We start from the raw sequence: 22,019 nt of genomic DNA on the forward strand, positions 1-22,019 counted from the left end.
GGGACTGTTCCAGACAATAAACTGCAGTGAGTGCAGCATCCATTTTGGTGAGAAAAAAAAAAACAACTTTCCTTGTTCAAATTCATTCCAGTAGTATTCTGCTCTTACTAGGATGCAGCAGTTTTCTAACTTGGCAGATAGTTCTGGAGGAAATCACTGAATAAATTAACACATTGAAAACATGGTTTGACCGAAACAAACTGTTATTAAACTTAAATAAGACAGGGATGAAATGGAGGTGTAAGAGTCACTAGGTGTTTACAGGAAACACTTATTTATTTCTGTATGTGTGTATTTATTTATGTATGTTCATTGTTAGTTGGTTTTATATTTTCTGTTGTTTTTATTCAGGTTCTTTTTGTCTCTTTCTCTAAAATTATATTTAGATTAGTTATTATTACTATTATTGTTGTGCTTGCTATTATTATTAATATATAAACAAAAATAAATTGAAAAAATATTACAATTTGTAATACATTTGACTCTTTTACGACAACAAACGCTTGACAGCTGCAACTGCTTAATGCTAACATTAACATTGAAAATGCCATAGACATGCTAAAGTGTTAGCATCGGTCCCATTTTTAAGTTATAAAATACATCAAAAGGCAGCATGTTTTAACACAACAGTTGGGAAGCAGCTCTTTACTGCATTTTCTCCCCCTTGCTGTTAAGGTGTGGGCTTTGAGTTCTTGCCAGACTGGGTGAAGTAAGAGCCGAGAGAAACCTGCTGAGAATTACGCCACCTGGGACTGCTGAAGAGGACCTCTTTGCAGGTGAGGACTAAAGAATGTGTATCATTATGGCAAATGAAGAGAAAATATTCACAACAAAGTATTTAAAATATCAAGTGAAATGCTGGCACAGGTATATTAAACTTATATAGCCTAGTGTAATATTGAATTGCACATTCACCCATCAAAAGAAATGTGCTGTTTCATAATTTTTGCAGAATTATTGGTGCTTGTGAATTTTGAAATCAAGTACATAAAGTGCATCCAGAAAGTATTCACAGTGCTTCACGTTTTTCCACATTTTGTGATGTTACAGCCTTATTACATAATGAAGTAAATTTATTTCTGTTGGGTATTTTCTCCTCCAAACATTCTTTAAACATGGTGTCAAGAAACACCAGTGAGACAGAAAGTCAAATTAATCACGCGCGGAGTGCAGTCCAGGCTGTACACCAAGGCTACACTAAAGTCTGGCCTGTGCTCCCGCTCTTTTTATTAGAGATGCCCTCATTACATCATAAAACTTGTCCTAAGGGGGGGGGGGACAACGCGAGACAAGTTTCTTCCCGTAACATAAACACATACGTCAATAAGCACAGCTGTAAGGAAAAACAGTTTCTTTCTTTTACTCTTATCGTCGGAGGTCAGCACATCTCGTTCGTCTGTTGCAGTTATCAGCTGTTGTGCATCTGCCTGGAGTGTCCTGGTCTTCACACTAAGCATCACATCACAACAGTCAAAACAACCTTCAGGTCTATTACTCCCAGTTCATGACTGACCCCGTCATGCTTCACTCCCAGTCGTTAGCGGCTACAAAAACAAGTTGTATAATAATAATAAGTACATCCAGCTCTTCATTCCCAGTTCAGATTGACCCCAGCATGCTAAAACAAGGTTGAATAACACGTACATTCTCAGGGTTAGTGCAAACAGCACAACACCGTTCTCATGAGAAAGAAGACAAAGGTCCAAATGTTTAACAGTGATAACATATATACAAAATCTTTAACATTCCCCTCCTGTTTATCGCCTGTTAAACATACAGTAGTAGTTATCACCTAGCTTAGCACTTCTTTTTGAGATTTTCACTAAGAGGTTCATCATGGTATGTTCTATAGGCTTACACCCCAGAGGTGATGTCATCATTGTCACCATCATCGGCGTCTGGGTCATCATACTTCCATTGGTCTGGGTACAGGTCATGGGAGTCATCGTCCTCCTCGGTGTCGTCTTGCCCCAGGAGTGGATATGATGCTGGTCCCCCTCCTGGTCCTGGACTTATTGCTGTGGTTATCATTCTATTTACAAGGCCTCGGAGACATGGAATACAACAACATCCACACAATGTTAGAATTGCAGCAAATACTGCTATAGACACTAATAGTGAAGAAATCAAAGACCTCCATCTTCCCATCCCTTCCAGCCACCAATCCCAGCCTTCGGTGTTTACTCCACTGTGCTCTTTCATCTTCCTGTTCAACGTCCTCAGCCCGTCAGTGGCTTGAGTGAGACTGCCGTCTGCAGCCGTGTTGTTGGGAATGAATGTGCAGCATTGTTCTCCGAACATGGCACAAACACCTCCTTTCTCCGCCAACAACATATCCAGAGCAATACGATTCTGGAAGGCCATAAGGGACGTGGCTTCTAACTGAATGGACAGCCTTAAATCCTTCCTCAGTCCAATTTCCTAATTTCTGTACATTGTAGTGGATGTAGTTTATTCTGTCCATGTTTTTATTAATTGAACACCACCAACAGATGGAAGATTCGAATCCAGCTGCTATTTGATCAACCAGTTTATACTCGTCAGGCACTCCTCTGGGGACTCCTATTGCGTCAATATATGTTGGATTTCCTACTCCTTTCCACTCTCTTTTTACTCTATGTCTGGCTATGCCTTTCTGCCAATCTTCAGGAATAAGAGAGGCTGCATATGTCGTAACGTCTTCAGGGGTCATGGGTATGGCTTTAACTGGTAACAATAATGATATTAATGCACAATAACCTGACACATTTCGTGGCAGTCTGTCAAAGATTCTGTTATCACCACACCACCACCATACGTCACTCCTCCCGACAGGTTTGAATGTGGGAGTACTACGGACCACATTCTTACACCAGGCAGTGTGGCTTAAGCTACCCAAAGTCTTACTTGTCCCTGTCAAGTGTACACATGTATGGTTAGCATGCCCAAGTTTGCTTGAAAATAAAGGTTTGATCTTAGTCAATTTGGTCAATGGATAGATCTTGTCCCACTTAGAACAATTGTTGTTTGCTGCAATGTATGTCTGTGTCATAACAGTCAGCAGACAGTCTTTGGGTAATGCTGCCGGTATCACCTGTAATATAGGTCTGGGTCCCATACATACAACACAGTCCTTCTTTGCTGCTAGTCCTGCTTGTTCTGCCATTAAAAGCCAATTGTTATTTTGTCCACTAATTCCTGTAGTTACTAGGAACCAGTCATCTGCCTTCATGTCTTTTGTGCCTTGTACAGACATCCCCTTTGCTTGTATGGACACCCCCTTTGACGTACTTAATTCTGTCAATATTGGTAGCTGTACTCTATCTGTTTCACAGAGGAAAAAATGGAAATACGGATCTTTTCCTGGTTTGTATACCCAAAGGAGGAACAACCAACAGTCTCCCTCTATATCAGGTGGGAATATGGTTCCTTTTTCTGTGGTATTCACCACTATAGACAGCTTATCATCTGTTTGATACAATTTGAGAATTTGACTCTGGTACTTAGCCCACTCGGTTTGTGCCCATCTTGGTGTCCATCTACTCCATTCATCGGCTACCAACGTTTCCCATCTCTTATCTTGTTGATCATTGGTCATATACCATGAGAAACTATTTCCGTAATTAGTCCCTCTGTCACCATCCCCACCATCCCATATTCCATGGGTAAGAGCACTATATGGTACAGAGATGACCACAGAAGCTTTTCTAGGAATGCAGGCTTGTATACCAAATCGGTACGCATTGTTCCTATCACAGCTATGTACTGTGGCATTTATTATTGGACTGGGGTCTTCATTACTTCTTTTTGGTCTCTGCAATCTGCGGAGGTGATCCTTATTATCATGTCCCGTGCTTATGGCTTTTAATAATAAGCCCAATCCAAAAAAGAAAAGTAGCATAACAAGGACTGTCCATGGGGTCCAGAAACCCTCGTTCTTTTGTTTTTTTTCTTTCGCCATTTCTGCACACTACAGCACACCTATGTTCAGAACAGTGGCTTCTTAATGTCTTCTGCTAGCTTTCGTGTCTAACCTGGATCTTAACACCAAGCTCACACACTATTACTAGTCTTGTCCTACTGTTCTTACTGTTTGTCTGTGTCTGCAGAAATGACTTTCTTACAGTGAGTTAAATGAATCCATGTACTTCTTTCCCCAATTTTCAAGGCTGTGGGTGTTGTGAGTAGTACTTGATGGGGCCCTTCCCATTTAGGTGAATGCCAGTGTTTTCTCTTGATGCTTCTTATCAACACCCAGTCTCCAGGTACCACTTTAGGGTCCTCCTGTGGAGAAATGGGATCATCAGTGTTTGGAACTCTCCCTCGTTGTCCTTCTAACATTTTTCTCATGTAATCCACCAAATTGGCTTCCTCAGGTACATCCCAAATTTGCCCATAATATGGCAATCGATATTTTCTGCCAAACAATGTTTCATACGGTGTCAACCCCATGGTACTAGTTATGTTTATATACATTTTTACCAAATCTACACAATGTGTCCATGGTCTGCCTGTTTCCTCCATTGTCTTTCTAAGTCTGTTTTTTACTGTTCCATTCATCCTTTCCACTAATCCGGCGCTTTGTGGATGATAAGCACAATGATTTTTGAGATTGACCTGTAGCGCTTCTCCTACGTATTGCACTATTGTATTAACAAAATGCGCTCCATTATCTGAATAGACTGTTTCTGGTATTCCAAATCGTGGAATGATGTCTTTGCATAATGCCTTAGCCACTGTAAGTGCATCTGCATGTTTTGTAGGGAACAATTCTACCCATTTTGAGAAGGCATCAATTATGACTAAACAAAATTCCTTCCCTTCATGTTTACTCAGCTGTATATAATCCATATGAATCACTTGAAAGGGATATTGTGGTGTTGGAAATTTGCCTCTTTGGGGTCTCAAATTGCCTTGTGAGTTGTGTTTTGCACATATCATGCATGCTCTACAATGCTGTTTTGCATATGCATCGAACCCATAAAGACAAAAAATAGATTGCAATTGCGATATCATACCCCCTGATGAGACATGCGTCACGCCATGGCTCATAATAGCTGCCCATTTAAACACATTTTTTGGCAATATGGGTTTCTTTTGTGGTCATACGTACAAATCATTTGCATACGTAGCTCCTTTATTTATCCACATCTGTTTTTCTCTTTCAGTTGCCTGCTGTTGCATGTCAGCAAGCAGTGTATGACCTAAATGCAAATATGGAGTAGTTTCCTGTACAACAAAAATAGAAGAAGCTGCTGCTGCCTCTTTTGCTGCTCTGTCAGCAAAATCATTTCCTTTTGAAATACTGTCAGAGCCTTTGGTGTGAGCCGCACATTTGCATATAGCAATTTGTTTAGGCAATTTCACAGCCTTCAGTAGTGCAGTTAGGAGTGTGGCATGAGTCACTGGCTTTCCAGATGATGTCACCATTCCACGCTCTTCCCACAGTTTTGCAAACACATGCACTGTGCTGAAAGTGTACTGGCTGTCTGTATAAATTGTTACAGCCGTACCTTTAAACAGATAGCAAGCTGCAGTTAAAGCAACTAATTCAGCTGCTTGTGCTGAAAATGACGATGGCAATGAAGCAGAATCCAATACTTCTGAATTTGTGACAACAGCATATCCAGATTGTGTTTGTCCGTAAGCGTTTTTAGTGGAAGAACCATCCACATACACAATTGTACTGTTTGGGATGGGTGTGTCCTGGAGGTCTGGGCGTGCTTTCGTACAGACCGTAGCTACATCAAGACAATTGTGCGGCTCACCATCCTCAGGTAAAGGTATCAATGTGGATGGATTCAATGTTGTACAGCGCTCTACCGTAAGATGTGGTTGTGATAATAGCAAGGACATACACGAAAGATGTCTTGCTGGGGACAAAAGGCTCATGTTTGTCTGCAACAGAAGTGCAGAAACTGCATGTGGAACTTTCAGTGTCAACTGATGGAATAGAACAACATTACTGCTACTTTGAACAGCCATAGAGGCTGCAATAACAGCTTGTACGCATGGTGGTAGAGCACTTGCCACTGCATCCAATTTAGATGAGTAGTAGGCAACTGGCCTCAATTTTGAGCCATACACTTGAACCAAAACACTAGTCATGAACTTATTCTTACAATCAACTGTTTGAATGAATGGTTTACTATAATCTGGTACTGCCAAAACTGTGGATGACACTAATGTTTGTTTTACTTTTACAAAAGCTTCCTCAGCTTCTTTGTTCCATTCCAACACGGTTGACATTGAAATATCATCCTTGTACATCAAATCAGAAAGTGGACTAGTCAATTCTGCATAGCAGGGAATCCATGCCCTGCAGTAATTAGTCAGTCCAAGAAATGACATCATCTGCTTTTTGGTTTGTGGTTTTGGAGCGTGCAAAATTGCTTCCTTCCTGTCAGACAGGATCGTGCGCCCTGTGGCTGATAATTCATGTCCTAAATATTTTACTTTATCCCTACACAACTGAACTTTGTTTTTACTCACTTTGTGGCCATTATCAAATAAGAAACATAATAATGCTACTGTGTCAGTTATGCAATTTTCTCGTGTGTCAGAGGCAATCAAGATGTCATCAACATACACCAATAGTTGGCTATCTGCCGGTGGAACGAAATTGGCTAAACATGCTGACATGACTTGAGAATAAATAGTTGGACTCTCTGCGTAACCCTGCGGTAATCTGGTGAATGTATATCGTTGTCCTTTAAAGGTAAAAGCAAACCAGAATTGACTATCTGGGTGTACTGGCACAGAGAAAAATGCATTACTTATGTCAATTACTGAGAAACTATTAGAATTTGGTCTCAGCGAATTTAACAAGGTGTGTGGATCTGGGACACATGGTGCTCTTTTAATCACAGCAGCATTTACTGCCTGCAGATCTTGAATCATTCTCCACCCCACTGAGGGCGGAGCCTTTTTCACAGGAAATATGGGTGTGTTACATGGTGAATCTGGACATGGCACTATTACTCCTGCTGTTAATAAATTCTCTATTACTGGCCTGATTCCTTCAATTGCATCAGGTTTCAGTGGATACTGTCTTACACATGGTCTGTATTCTGTTTTTGGTCTTATAACTACAGGTTGTGCATTTTTTATCAGTCCTACGTCTGAAGGACCTGTTGTCCACAATCCTGATGGTACCGAAGAGAGAAAATCATCTTCTTCAGGACTCAACTGAAACACTCAGGATTGTGAAGTGGACACATCAATGTGTGTTCCAGCTGTCAGCACCAATGAGACATTAACTGGCACTTTATACAATTTAGTTGATGGACTGAACTCCGTTCGTGGTCCAACTCTGCTCCAATCAGTAGCTGACAAAGCTGTTATGACTGTCAGTCCCAATTCTTGCCATTCTGTCAAATATGGCTTACAAAGTGACACATGCAAAGGCATACCTGTGAATCTCAATTTTAAAATGTCTTCAGTGGCACCTGTCACTGTTATGACAGCTGTTGAGTTGCCATCATGAATCAAATCGGTCATTGTCAGCTTCACAGGTGAAACGTTTTTCAATTTGTTTTCATAGTCACCATCCGGACCTGGAGGATCTTTATGCCACATTGTGACATGCAGGTCAGGTGGTGACATCTTTTGTTCAGGATTTTTTAGTAGGGCTGTCGCTTGCAAGACGACATCTTTACCCCATCCTGCAGCATCTTCTTCTGAAATGTCAAATGTATAGTAATAGTGGAATGTGGGGTCATCGCTTTCTTCTCTTACCATGTTAACGCCTCCTGTGCGTTCAACAACTAATTTCCCTTGTTCCACAATTATGGACAAGCCCAATGCAGTCAATCCGTCTCGTCCTAAAAGGTTAACTGGACATTGTGGCATGTTCAACACTGACATAGTACATGTCAGGCCAAATGGATCTGTCAACGTTATGGGTTTAGTGATAGGGACGTCTGATGTTTGTCCATTTGCAGAGCGAACCCTAAAGATTTCGTTGCTTAATTGATGGACAGGTATGTTGTCATTACATGTGGTTCTACATGCTCCTGTATCACAAAGGAATGTCACTGGTCGTCCATTTACCAACAAAGTCACTTCTGGTTTTGGTACCGGATTTCCCAGTAAGGCACACAGATCCATATCACAATCAGACTGCCTATCTGATGTGGAATCATGGATTATGGATTCTAGTCATTGTGGATACTGTGGCTGCGGAGGATTATTCCGTTGTGGAATTCCTCCTGCTGCTCCCTCAGTAGGTGGATTCTTACAATTTCTATACATATGTCCCTCTCTTCCACAGTTCCAACAAATCAGGGGACCACGTGGTGGCCCTCCCTGTCTGTGCTGCTGTTGTGGTTGCCATGGTCCTTGACGTTGTGGCTGTCCACCTTGTCTATTTTGCCATGGCTTTTGGGGGCGTTTGCACTGCTTCTGCTGTCTTAAGTTACCCTGTTGGTAACATATTTCATCATCTCCGTGTGCTACATACACTCCTTTGTTGCTGTTCCCTGTCTTTTTCTGCTTTAAGACTCCTTCTGCATGACAGCAGTGTGTATGTGTTTCTTCCAATGTGCCTGTAGGCAATCCAATCCAATGTTTCTGTATCCAAGCTTTTATATCCTTATTGGAATGTTGGATCAGAGCGTTTTTCAATTGTTGTTCATACACTGGTGTTCCTGGCAATATGCCACTATGGACCCTAAATACACTCTCAAATCTGCATCTAAACTCTGTCCATGGTTCTCCTTCTTTCTGTGTTGTCCTGGTAATTTCAGTATAATTTATCTTTGGTCCTAACACACCTTTTGCACGTGTAATCATAGCTTCCACTCTTGTTTTCAAGACTGGATCATCATGTGGCAACGGTACGCCATCCTGGTCTGCAGGATTCCAGTCTCCACGTATCTGACTCCATTTAGGGCCACATGCTTTCATCCACACCTGTTGGACTTCAGGTCCATTAAGGTGGTAAGAATTTCTAATGTTTTCTATATCCTGCATAAATCCCTCAATATCGACATGTGGCGATGGTATCATGTCGACTGCTGCTTTGATATCATCAGCATTCCATGTTCGATATACGAGCATGGTTGATCGATGTCCTGCTGTTCCTGCACGAGGATTTGGTACTTCTATCATAGGATAGGCACCTCCCTGGTCACTGTGTCCCACCATGGGAGGGGCTGTAGGCACTTTCGCTTGACTGCGTGTTTGTGGTTTTTCTGGTTTTTCACTTTTTACCTTAGGTTTTACTGCCAAATCATACTGTGGTGGCGGTACATCGTCATCCTCTGGTAGAGGAGATAAAGGTGTTGTTGTCACCGACGATCCAGCCGGCGGTGGTTGTTGAGGCTGTTCTGGTTCTCTGTGCTGAATTATCACATCTTCTTCTGCCTTACCTACAGCTTTCTTTTTCCTTGCTTTCTCTAATCGTCGCTTCTCTGCTCCCTTCTGTCTGTTCTCTGCTTCCTCCTCCCAAAATGCCACTAAATCTGCCCCTACTTTCTGCATCTTTTTCTCATCACCTTTATGTTCCTGTTCTAACTCCTTCTTTAGCTTCTGTATACTGATCAGGTTCAGTCGTCCGTCAAAGTCATGTTTATTTATCCAGGTCTCCAATTTCTTTGTTGCTTTTGGATTTTTTGCTTCCATAAATTTCCAGTCGTCAGTTGATAAATTTTCCTTCTTTTTAGACGTCTTACCCCCCATTTTTATTATCTCTTGTTATAATTTGGACTTCAGACGGGGGCACACCTAGGGTGTTCTAAATCTGAAGTTTTCACACTTTCTTTGGACGTGACAATTAATTTGCCGTCGTGTGGTTGATTCCTTTCACCTCCCCGTAGGAAGCGGAATCACTTGCCTTCGCATCCACACACACGGTTGTCACTAACGTTGTCCAAAGTATTGCACTTTCACACAGTTATTTACACTTACACAAAACACTATTTACACATAGAAACACTTTTAATAATCGTACGCGTATTCTTAGGCCCGGGGAGCTCGCCCTCCCGTGAAATTTAACTAATGTCCTGCATTAGGGGACTCCGCCGTCCCTGCCAAATTTAACTGCTTTTTTACAGTGCACGTATTTCTACCCGGGATTTTCTTTACGTATTAAAACAGAGGAGTCCGTACCCTCCTTCCGGAATTTAACTACGGGCGTCCCTCGCAACCGTAGAGGAGTCCGCCCTCCTCGCGGATTTTAACTGCTTTGCATTAACAGACGATTCCACGCCATCGCTTACGGAGTTTAACTGTTTTATGTGATCACTTTTATCCCCTACCGGTACGCGTATATAAACAGAGGAGTCCGCACCCTCCTTACAGAGTTTAACTGTGTTTCATTAACAGACGATTCTGTATCATCGCTTGCGGAATTTAACTGTTTATGTGATCTGATCACCACTCACTCAGTACTGTTTACTCACTGACTCGACTTCCTGTCTGTCTTCTTCGGGAAAATCTCGTCAACCAGACGATGCCAACGGTGGTCGACAATTGCAGACACGATCAATCGATCGGACCTTGGCCAAGGATTTACGTCTGGACTTGGCGACCTCCGCCGGACACCTCCGGTGTTGTTGAGATCCCGGACGTAGCCCCCAGTCAATGTTGGGTATTTTCTCCTCCAAACATTCTTAAAACCTTTTATAAGACAAACAGAGTCAAGAAACACCAGTGAGACAGAAAGTCAAATTAATCACGCGCGGAGTGCAGTCCAGGCTGTACACCAAGGCTACACTAAAGTCTGGCCTGTGCTCCCGCTCTTTTTATTAGAGATGCCCTCATTACATCATAAAACTTGTCCTAAGGGGGGACAACGCGAGACAAGTTTCTTCCCGTAACATAAACACATACGTCAATAAGCACAGCTGTAAGGAAAAACAGTTTCTTTCTTTTACTCTTATCGTCGGAGGTCAGCACATCTCGTTCGTCTGTTGCAGTTATCAGCTGTTGTGCATCTGCCTGGAGTGTCCTGGTCTTCACACTAAGCATCACATCACAACAGTCAAAACAACCTTCAGGTCTATTACTCCCAGTTCATGACTGACCCCGTCATGCTTCACTCCCAGTCGTTAGCGGCTACAAAAACAAGTTGTATAATAATAATAAGTACATCCAGCTCTTCATTCCCAGTTCAGATTGACCCCAGCATGCTAAAACAAGGTTGAATAACACGTACATTCTCAGGGTTAGTGCAAACAACACAACACCGTTCTCATGAGAAAGAAGACAAAGGTCCAAATGTTTAACAGTGATAACATATATACAAAATCTTTAACAATTTCCCCCCCTCAAAATTCTACTCACAACACCCCATAATGACATGAAATTTTTTTACAGGGGCTAGAGACAAGTAGTTACCTATGCTGCCAGCTGGTGTGTCCAAAATACACGAGAAGTCCATTTTATGCAAATATTGAGTGATGTGCTGCAACTACCAATCTGAGTGAAGGCATAGTGATATGTTGGTTGGTTTTATAATAAAGTTCATATTTAACTAAATTATTAAATTTTTAATGATATGAGATAGGAACTTCCTTTTTTTTTTTTTTTTTTTTTTTTTTTTTTTTTCTGCAAAGTAAAGTCCGTGGACTTTCGAGCCAGCCGTCCACCATGTTACAACGTAGAAGCTGTGTGATTGCGTGTGCAATGTGAGCAATCGGAATTGCTCCACTGTCACATGGTTTTCCAATATCCAATCGTAGGGCAGAGCAGTCGCACATGGTAGGCCAAAGATTGTTAGGAGCAACGATGCGTTACTCTTTGGTATGTGAATGCTGTTTGAATAGCCCTCTGGCTGCTGGCTCCATGCGTAAAAGCGCAGCGTTGCGCATACGAATGGGGGGAGGGGTGTTAACAGGGCCTCAGACTGTGAAGATACGTTGTTTACAGTGCAGGAACACCTTCCAAGAGGGAGTCAAACTCCATGGAAGTAAAAATTTTGTGTTGTAAGCCTTTGTATAATAGCAGAAAGAAATTGCTTTGAGATGTGGCATAAAGACAAACAAAACGCATAGACCATTATGTATATATTGTTCAAAATGTGCATTTGTGTTTATTGTTAGAACCTTTATTTTGTACGTTCTTTTGTACAAGATCTCAAACCACCTTTATAAAGTGTTAAAATCGTTGTTTATTGTAGTTTGGTGTGTATTTTGAATAAATGTGTGTGAAAATTTATTTTCCGCTTTACTTTTTCCTTTCTTATTTCTGATTGTAAACCTTTATGTAAGCCTGCTGAGTCTCGGATTGTACAGAAGTGGTCTGCAGAGACTGAGGCGACACTTAGACTGTTTCAGCACAACTGTGTGGTCCGAACTCTGTGACCCTCACAAGGAGGACATAAACGCCATGACAGAATGCATCACGGACTACATCAACTTTTGCTTTGAAAACACCATACCTACCCGGACAGTGCGGTGTTTTTCGAACAACAAACCATGGATTAACCCTGATATAAAGACTCTGCTGAAGGAGAAGAAGAGAGCCTTTAAGTTAGGGAACCGAGAGGCTCTGAAGAATATACAGAGAGAACTGAGGAGGGAAATTCGCAAGGCTCAGACCACCTACAAGAGGAAGTTGGAGGAGCAGCTCCAACACCAGAACATCCGGGGGGTGTGGAGCAGCTTGAAGACCATCTCTGGGTTCAAACCCCCTCCCAAACAGGTGGAAGGTGACCATCAATGGGCAAACGACCTCAACAAGCACTTCCTGAGGTTCGACACAACTCCTCCTCCTCCCCCTGCTCTGTCTTCTGTGCCTCTGCCCAGTATCCCCCCTCCCTCTACTTACACTTGCTCACACCGCCGCCTCTGACTGCTCCATTCCCAATACACATCCTGGCACCAGCCAGACCTCCTCCCCCTCCTCCACCCCTATCCTTCCCCCCCACCTGCTCTCTTCACGGCAGATCAGGTCAGGAGTCAGCTGAAGAGGCTAAAGAGCAAAAAGGCAGCAGGCCCAGACCAGATTAGCCCGAGGCTCCTCAAATCCTGCGCAGATGAGCTGTGTGGGGTCATGGAGCGGGTCTTCAACCTGAGTCTGAAGCTGAGGACGGTGACACACCTCTGGAAAATGTTGTGTGGTCCCAGTGCCCAAACCACCGCACGCCAAGGACCTCAACAGCTTCAGGCCAGTGGCACTTACATCCCACCTGATGAAGACCCTAGAGCACCTCGTCCTGTGTCACCTCCGGTCCACGGTGAGCTCTGTTATGGACCCACAGCAGTTTGCTTACCAGCCTGGCATCGGAGTGGAGGACACCATCATCTCCCTGCTGCACCGCTCGCTGTCCCACCTGGAGATGCCCGGCAGCGCTGCGAGGATTCTTTTCTTTGACTTCTCCAGGCGCTTTCAACACCATCCAGCCGCGGCTCCTGAGGGACAAGCTAGTGATTGCAGGAGTGGACGAGGCTCTGGCTGAGTGGGTCCTGGACTACCTCACAAACCGGCCCCAGTTTTTGAGGACCAAGAACTGCGTGTCTGACCTCCTGACCTGCAGTGTGGGGCCCCCCAGGGGATGGTCCTCGCGCCCTTCCTCTTCACTCTTTACACTACAGACTTCAAACACAACACGGACAGCTGTGTCCTGCAGAAGTTCTCTGATGACTCCGCCCTCATTGGACTCATTATGGACGACGATGACGCAGAGTACAGAGGACTAATACAGGACTTTGTGGACTGGTGTCAGAGGAACCACCTCCTCATCAATGCGGGGAAGACCAAGGAGATGGTGGTGGACTTCACCACCTGCAGGACGTTCTGTGTGCTCTGGAGAGCAGTTTCAGTGACAGACTCATCCACCCTCGCTATGTGAGGGAGAGATTCCGCAGATCGTTTCTCCCGGCTGCTGTCAGACTGTACAATGAACAGTGCTAGTACTGTGGTAACCATAGCAACCAGGACAATAATCATGTCATTACCTGCCGTATTTATTAGGTGCAATAATTTAACTTATGGTGCAAACTCAAGTCACTTTACCTACTATATTTTAACCTGTCCATATTGTAAATATCAGAGTAACTTATCGTACATTTCACGCTGAAGTCACTTTATCTGATCACTTTTACATCCCGACAGTGTATAATATTCCATCAGTGCAGCATTGAACTGAACAATGGTTACCTTAGCTTTACCCGGCACTCAGTGCTTTTTTAGTTCTTGTTTTTTAAGAGATACTTGTTTGTTTTATTGCATGCCCTTCTGTCTATTCCTACTGTTCTATGCTGCGATGTGACACTGAAATTTCCCCATTGAGGGATGAATAAAGGCTTTTCTTATCTTATCTTATTACACTTATAAAACACCACTATAGCATATATATTCTGAAAGTACAGGTTGTCCTGAAAAAAGAGACATACCACTTGATTGTGGGATGCAAGGTGAGCTTTTAAACAGCAATAATAAAACATTTATGCCAGGCGAGTGACCTGTCCAAAAAATGCCCTCAGACCCCAGAGGGTTAAACCATAAAACATCAAGCCTCAGTGACATCTTTGTCATAACAGTTTAATGAAATATTTGAAATCATGGCCATTTTCTTATGTATGTATTGGTATCGTAATTGTATTAATTTTTTTTTCTGTAATATCGGTTTAACTCCCCCCCCCCCCGCAACAATCTATATCAGTCAGGCTCTAGTTCCAAGTTAGCGGTACTAATTTATAGATCCACCAAGTTTTGGCACCATTTCCAGCCACACATTCTGTCTATTGTTTGAATTCCCACTCTGTTGCATAGTTTGTCTATAATTTGCCCACATATTGGGTATCATATTTCTTTCTTTGGTTCCTAGCTTGTTAGCTGTGCGGTGTGCTCAGCATAGTGTTGAGCAAACACCATGTTCGGGAGGTAGACAAACTACATGTATGTATTAACTGCAGCTGTTTGTAATTTTTTACAATTTGTTTGTGACGGCAGGTGCCTATTATCCCCTCCAGCTGGTGGCAGTATGTTAAGAGGATATTACACAGGTAAAACTAAGTTGTTCTTTCAATGGATCTGGTACATCAAAGTTAACTAGGTGTTCACCAATTCCAGAATGATAGCATTTGTTTTTGACTTATCTTCTCAAGATGGCTGGAATGGATTAACTCACTCACTCATTGACATACTTGGCTGTCCCAGCACTACAGTGTTAGCACGGGTCTTATGTTCACGTAATATGGTCTTGTTTATTAATTTTGAATTATATAAAATGTCCACGCATTTCTACATGAGATGCTACAGCTTGTCAGTTTACTGCAACTTGTCAATGAAGGTTGAAGGCAGTTGACATGAACAGGCTCAGCAAGCTCATCAGTTGAGCTGGCTCTGTCCTGGGGGTTGAGCTGGTGTCTGTGGTGAAGGTGTCAGAGAGGAAGATGCTGAGGAAGCTGCTCAGCATCCAGGACAACCTCCCACCCCCTGCATGCCACACTGATGTCCTGTCAGAGCACCTTCAGTCATAGACTGAGACCACAGAATGCCACAGGAGGTCTTTCCTTCCTGTGGCAATCAGACTGTATAATTCCTCCCCCTTCTGCAGGATGAATACAACCCCAATTCCAATGAAGTTGGAACGTTGTGTAAAATGTAAATAAAAACAGAATACAATGATTTGCAAATCCTGTTCAACCTATATTCAATTGAATACACCACAAAGACAAGATATTTAATGTTCAAACTGATAAACATTTAAAAAAGCCAACCAGCGCATGTATTTTTTTACGGAAGCTTTGGAACTTTCATGTGGACACTTCTTTTATGAAAATATTCTATTCATGTTTTATTGAATCCATTTTAACCTTTTCTTACATTTGTTGGTTTGATTGTTTGTCCATCAAGCAGCGAAATCGTCTTATGGACATTGTGAAGGTGTGCTGTAAAATCACCAGAGGCTCACTTAACGATCTTAATGAAATTTTTAAGGTTAGATGTCTTAAAAAAGCTAAGGCTATTATAGCTGACCCTTCTCATCCTCTTTGGCATGAGCTTTCACTGCTCCCATCCGGCTGCCGTTATGTTGTCCCTCGGTGTAGAACTAACAGGTTTAAAAAGTCCCTGATTCCAAATGCTATTCGCTGTCTCAATGCACATTTGTAAATGTTTTAGTTGTACTGTTGTTGTGTTTGTTTGAGTTTGTAACTACTGCTGCAAACAAATTGCCCCACGGGGACAATAAAGAAACCTTGAACCTTGAAACATTATTGTTTTTGTGCAAATATGTACTCATTTTGAAATGGATGCCTGCAACACGTTTCAAAAAAGCTGGGGCAGTGGTATGTTTACCACTGTGTTACATCACCTTTCCTTCTAACAACACTCGATAAGCATTTGGGAACTGAGGACACTAAATATTGAAGCTTTGTAGATGGAATTCTTTCCCATTCTTGCTTGATGTACGACTTCAGGTGTTCAACAGTCCGAGATCTCCATTGTTGTATTTTGTGCTTCATAATGCGCCACACATTTTCAGTGGGCAACAGCTCTGGACTGCAGGCAGGCCAGTTTAGTACCCACACTCTTTTACTATGAAGCCACGCTGTTGTAACACGTGTAGAATGTGGCTTGGCATGAAGTTTGAAGTTTATTGATCACTCTAACAACCCCCACATGGGGTATGAGAGTACAGAATACAATAAATATATAAAACAATAACTGTACAATAAACATATATAGCTCACAAACAGTACACACACAGCAAAATGTAATGCAGAGTTTCAACTCTGCACCCTTAAATAAAATGGGTAAAATAAAACAAAGCAAAAGTAACTGTTAACTACTAGTAAGCCCTATGATGCATTCAAGAACACTAGTAAGTCCCTTCGCCTGCTCCCTTGTTTGCACTCGGGGTCGCCACAGCAAATCCAGGGTGGATCTGCATGTTGAATTGGCACAGGTTTTACGCCGGATGCCCTTCCTGACGCAACTCCACATTACATAGAGAAATGTGGCAGGGTTGGGATTTGAACCCGGAACCTTCTGCAATGAAACCAAGCGCATTAACTACTTGGCCACAAATAAATATAAGTTTAACCTAACCGGACGAATAACTGGTCTGCCACAATTTGTAGTAGTAGAAGTACTTGTTTGAGATAACTCTGGTTGCACGACATTACATACGAGGGCTGTCAATAAAGTATAGGTCCTTTTTATTTTTTTCAAAAACTATATGGATTTCATTCATATGTTTTTACGTCAGATATGCTTGAACCCTCGTGCGCATGCATGAATTTTTCCACGCCTGTTGGTGACGTCATTCACCTGTGAGCACTCCTTGTGGGAGGAGTCGTCCAGCCCCTCGTCGGAATTCCTTTGTCTGAGAAGTTGCTGAGAGACTGGTGCTTTGTTTGATCAAAATTTTTTCTAAACCTGTGAGGCACATCGAAGTGGACACGGTTCGAAAAATTAAGCTGGTTTTCGGTGAAAATTTTAACGGCTGATGAGAGATTTTGAGGTGATACTGTCGCTTTAAGGACTTCCCACGGTGCGAGACATCGCGCAGCGGTCCCAAGCGCCGTCGTCAGCCTGTTTCAAGCTGAAAACCTCCACATTTCAGGCTCTATTGATCCAGGACGTCGTGAGAGAACAGAGAAGTTTCAGAAGAAGTCGGTTTCAGCATTTTATCTGGATATTCCACTGTTAAAGGAGATTTTTTTTAATGAAAGACGTGCGGACGGGTCCGCGCGCCGGGACGCAGCCGGCGCGGTGCGACGGCACAGGAAAAACACCTCCGTGTTGATAACCATTTGTAAAATCCAGGCAGCTTTTGATGGCTTTCAGTGGAGTGAGTATATGAGAAATTGTTTAACAGCTGGACATGTTCCAACTTGTCCTTAAGGCTTCCAACAGACGTGTTTTTCCTGTGGCAGAGCGTCGCAGCAGCTGCGAGCCGACGCTGCAATCCGTCCGCACGTCTTTCATTAAAAAAATCTTTAACAGTGGAATATCCGGATAAAATGCTGAAACCGACTTCTTCTGAAACTTCTCTGTTCTCTCACGACGTCCTGGATCAATAGAGCTTGAAATGTGGAGATTTTCAGTTTGAAACAGGCTGACGACGGCACCTGAGAGCGCTGCGCGACGTCTCGCACCGTGGGAAGTCCTTAAAGCGACAGTATCACCTCAAAATCTCTCATCAGCCGTTAAAATTTCCACCGAAAACCAGCTTAATTTTTCGAACTGTGTCCACTTCGATGTGTCTCACAGGTTTAGAAAAAATTTTGATCAAACAAAGCGCCAGTCTCTCAGCAACTTTTTGCACAAATATTTGCACAAAAACAAAACAAAACAAAAAAATGTATCAGTTTGAACATTAAATACCTTGTCTTTGTGGTGTATTCAATTGAATATAGGTTGAAAAGGATTTGCAAATCATTGTATTCTGTTTTGTTTACATTTCACACAACATCCCAACTTCATTGGAATTTGGGTTGTACAGAATGAACAGAGCTATTCAGAGTTATGTGCAATATTGTCATATATCTTGTGCAATATAGCGTCCAGTCATTTCACATACATTTGTTGTACTTATTGTAAAAAATAAATAAAAAATTGTTGTTTTTTTTTCCTCTCTATTTCATACTAACACTTTCTGTAATTGACATTCTCACCATTGTTTACTGTGTCTGTACTCTCTGAAAATTTTTGCTTCATTATGGATTTCAACTTCTGATTACTTAAAAAAATTCTTATTTAGTCTGTTGACTTCAATTCAAACCTGAGTTAGCTTAGGTGTTATGTTTGTGGGGGAATAATTGAGAACAAATGACATTGTAGGAGGTCAGGAGTCTTGTTGCTATAGTCACCAAAAGTCTGTGACTGATTTCAATGATGCATGATGCTTTTATTCAGTCTAACCTCCTCAGGTTTTTAAATGCTAGATTTCCACGTCATTGCAAATAGGATCTGAATTGTCTGACTTTAGCTTTTTGTTCTGTATCCTTTCCTAATTTCCTTTTTGTTTTTGAAAATAAAAATGTAAATTAAGACATGATAGTGCAATCTGTCTGATGGGTGTGGTGCATCCTTTTTAAATGTCACCGTGACAATTTGTGGAGTCACAATATCTTTCCTCTGGTAACGGATCATCTTGTGTAATGTAGGTTTGAAGTAAGATGAGAAACAGAACACTTTTTTTTGGCTGTTCTCTTATCTTTCTGTAGTCTGTCATATATCCCAGTCGGAATGCTTTAAATCAAGTCCACACCTCCTTGCCATTATTCCCGTGACCTTAATCTGATCATAAGTGACATGACTGCAAGAGCGGGAAATGAAAGGTACGTCAGAGAGAGGTTATATTTGCCACTGTCCTGTGTCCAGGTTCACACATCCATCAGCAGGGTGAGGCTTCCTGACCCATGGAGAATTACTTCCAAGCCGAGGCCTTCAACCTCGACAAAGTGCTGGATGAGTTTGAGCAGAATGAAGGTGAGTTATGAGCAAACATCTTAAAAAGGGGTAGTCAGAGTAAATTGTTTGTAATAAGCGTGCATGTGTCAGACAGTTGGCCACCACCTACTGAGGTTAAGAAACCTTTACAGGTGGTGACGTAAGGTGAGCAGAAAAGGAATAAGACTATTTGCAAATCAAACTATTTATAATCTGTCTGCCTGTATGTAATTGAGGTTCTGTTTTTTTTTTTTTTGTTTGTTTGTTTGTTTTGTTTTGGGTTTTTTTTGTGTGTGTCATCTTGGATGATTCCAGAAAAACTGTCAGTCTTGTGGAGACGCACGTGTTATTGAGATGACACTGTGAGCTCAGTGTGTTTTGGCTGTGAGTGATTATCTGTGTGTCCTTTGCCAGAGATCCTGCTCGGCAGATTAACTGTGCGCATGCTTGAGACTGGTACATTACAGACTGAAACGGCTTAACATGAATTCCAGCAGAGCGAAGAAACCGGAGTACAGTAGCAATTACTCTGCATATTATTTTCTTTACTGACATTGGCTATGTGAAATAAACCTTCAGAGAATTTTCGCTGTTACAAATCACTCTGGTGTCAGCTTGACCGTTGTCTCCCAGGAGCTCAATTTATCAGATTTTCCCAGTCTGTCCACACACTGATTTCCAGCTCGGTGCCACCCTCACTTTTGCAATTTGCTCATGCCATTTTTAGCTTTTTCAATCACTGAAGAGTGTGTCACTTTGTATTAGAGCTCTGTAGTGGTTCATCTGGGAATTCCAGTCCTGATATTATGGTTCATGATCTCTTTGCGAGTTGACACCTTGATTTTCTGGCATGTCTTTAATGTTATATGAACCCTACAAGATGGCAACAAAAAGGATAAATTTGTGCATTTTCCAAGTTTTTGCTATGATCACAAACATAATTATTAGCTTTCTTCTCTTCTTTGTATGGCAGATGAGACAGATACTCCCATTCTCTCAGATGCTAAGTGGACTCAGATCTTGGCCCCACCAACTCACCTGCTGTCACTGAATCCCGCCCTGGCACACTCAGACTTGAGCCCCCAGGAGAGTCCGCTGCCCTTCAAAACCCTCCCCGACTCCTCCTCCAGTGTCTCCCTAGGGACTGACCCTAAAAGACATGCTGGCCCTGAACCTCCGTCCTGGGTGGAAGAGAGGCCTGCAGATGTCCACAGCCCACCCCTCCCCCAGCCCAACATTGGCAAACTGGTGGGCACGGATGATCTTTCACCACCTTCTGTGACACCCTGTAGAACAGTGAAAAATGGCTGCTCCTCTGACCCTGCTAGCCCACAACCTGATGGACTCTGCAAGGACACCAGTTCTAATCCAGAAAAGCAGCAGCAGGCTAACTCCCATGAGGAGCAAAGAACCATTTCAGCAGAGGTAACGGACTCTGTCAGTCATACCCACTTTACCTTTGAACTAGGATTTGGAAATGAAGAAGCTCCAGCTGAGAAAATTCTTCCAAATTTGGAACCAGCAACACAGGACAGGAACAGTGTTACTGCAGAGTCTGTTACAGCCACTTTACAGGATTTTGATCAAGAAAGACTAGCTGGAAACTTCAAAGGTGAGCAAGAAGAAAATCTGAATGATGGAAGGAGCATTCAGGCAGGTTTTGAGGCAAAGGAGAATGGAATATCTCCTGATGCAGAGACAGTGGTGGAGAGGAATAACCCAGGAGGACAGATAGACCAGCTCTGCAGGTCAGTGGTGGAGAGGAGTGACCCAGGAGGACAGATAGACCAGCTCTGCAGGTCAGTGGTGGAGAGGAGTGACCCAGGAGGACAGATAGACCAGCTCTGCAGGTCTATGGTGGAGAGGAATAACCCAGGAGGACAGATAGACCAAGTCTGCAGGTCAACAGGACTTTCTGATAGTTTAGAGCAGGAGCGCAGCAGCCTTTCTAAACTTAAAGAGAGTGAGGAGATAAAGAAGGATGAGGAGCAGGTCATTTCTCCCAGTTGCATTCCCTCCAAGGAAGACTCTGTTACTGAAGAGAAAGAAATGGAAGAGAGCAAACAGGAAAGCAGCGACGGGACAGCGGGATCAAGTAGCATTCAACCAAAACTAAATAATAATCGCCTGCAGCCAGTCAGCGTGCCCTTTGGTGGGGCACGACCAAAGCAACTGGTCAACCTCAAGCTCCAGATCCCACAGCCACTTTCTGACCAGGTACAAAATCATCTTGGCCCGTCCACCGTTAGCAAGAACAAAAACCTTGAGAACCAGAGTCGGAGAAGCACTACATTTGAAATATCACACAGTGGGGCTGATCAGACGGTGATTCGGGTCAACGGGGAAAGTGTTGTGCACTCTCCTTCCTTGAACCCCACAGAGAGCCCAGATAATGATGTCCAGGCAGGCCAGCAGGGCGCTTTATGCAGGAAACCTTCCAGTTCTCTGGGAGAGGTTGCCCCTGTGTGGGTTCCTGACTCCCAGGCTCCCATTTGTATGAAATGTGAAGCCAAGTTCACCTTCACCAAGAGGAGGCACCACTGTCGGGCCTGCGGCAAGGTCAGTAAAGTTCTGCTGGTAATTAAAAATGTCAGTCCATGTTAAAACTTCCAGAAAACAGTTTAGATTGTGACTAGGGTGATGTACCTTACATTTTAGCATGCATATTATTACTTTTTTCTGTATTTCAG

At 42.8% G+C, this 22,019-nt stretch overlaps 1 protein-coding gene across 3 annotated transcripts in view; it reads left to right on the forward strand.

Annotated features, from left to right (window-relative positions):
* zfyve9a (zinc finger, FYVE domain containing 9a) overlaps positions 1–22,019 on the forward strand; it is a 68,083-nt gene that overhangs the window by 18,781 nt on the left and 27,283 nt on the right. For all 3 annotated transcript variants that reach the window (XM_034182924.1, XM_034182922.1, XM_034182923.1), the window contains 3 exons: positions 676–776; positions 19,261–19,368; positions 20,303–21,888. In XM_034182924.1, the coding sequence (XP_034038815.1) occupies positions 19,299–19,368; positions 20,303–21,888 (1,656 nt within the window). In that variant the 5' untranslated portion in view covers positions 676–776; positions 19,261–19,298. The remainder of the gene's footprint in view (positions 1–675; positions 777–19,260; positions 19,369–20,302; positions 21,889–22,019) is intronic.

This window comes from Thalassophryne amazonica, chromosome 12 (assembly GCF_902500255.1).
Source record: "Thalassophryne amazonica chromosome 12, fThaAma1.1, whole genome shotgun sequence".
Lineage (NCBI taxonomy): Eukaryota > Metazoa > Chordata > Actinopteri > Batrachoidiformes > Batrachoididae > Thalassophryne > Thalassophryne amazonica.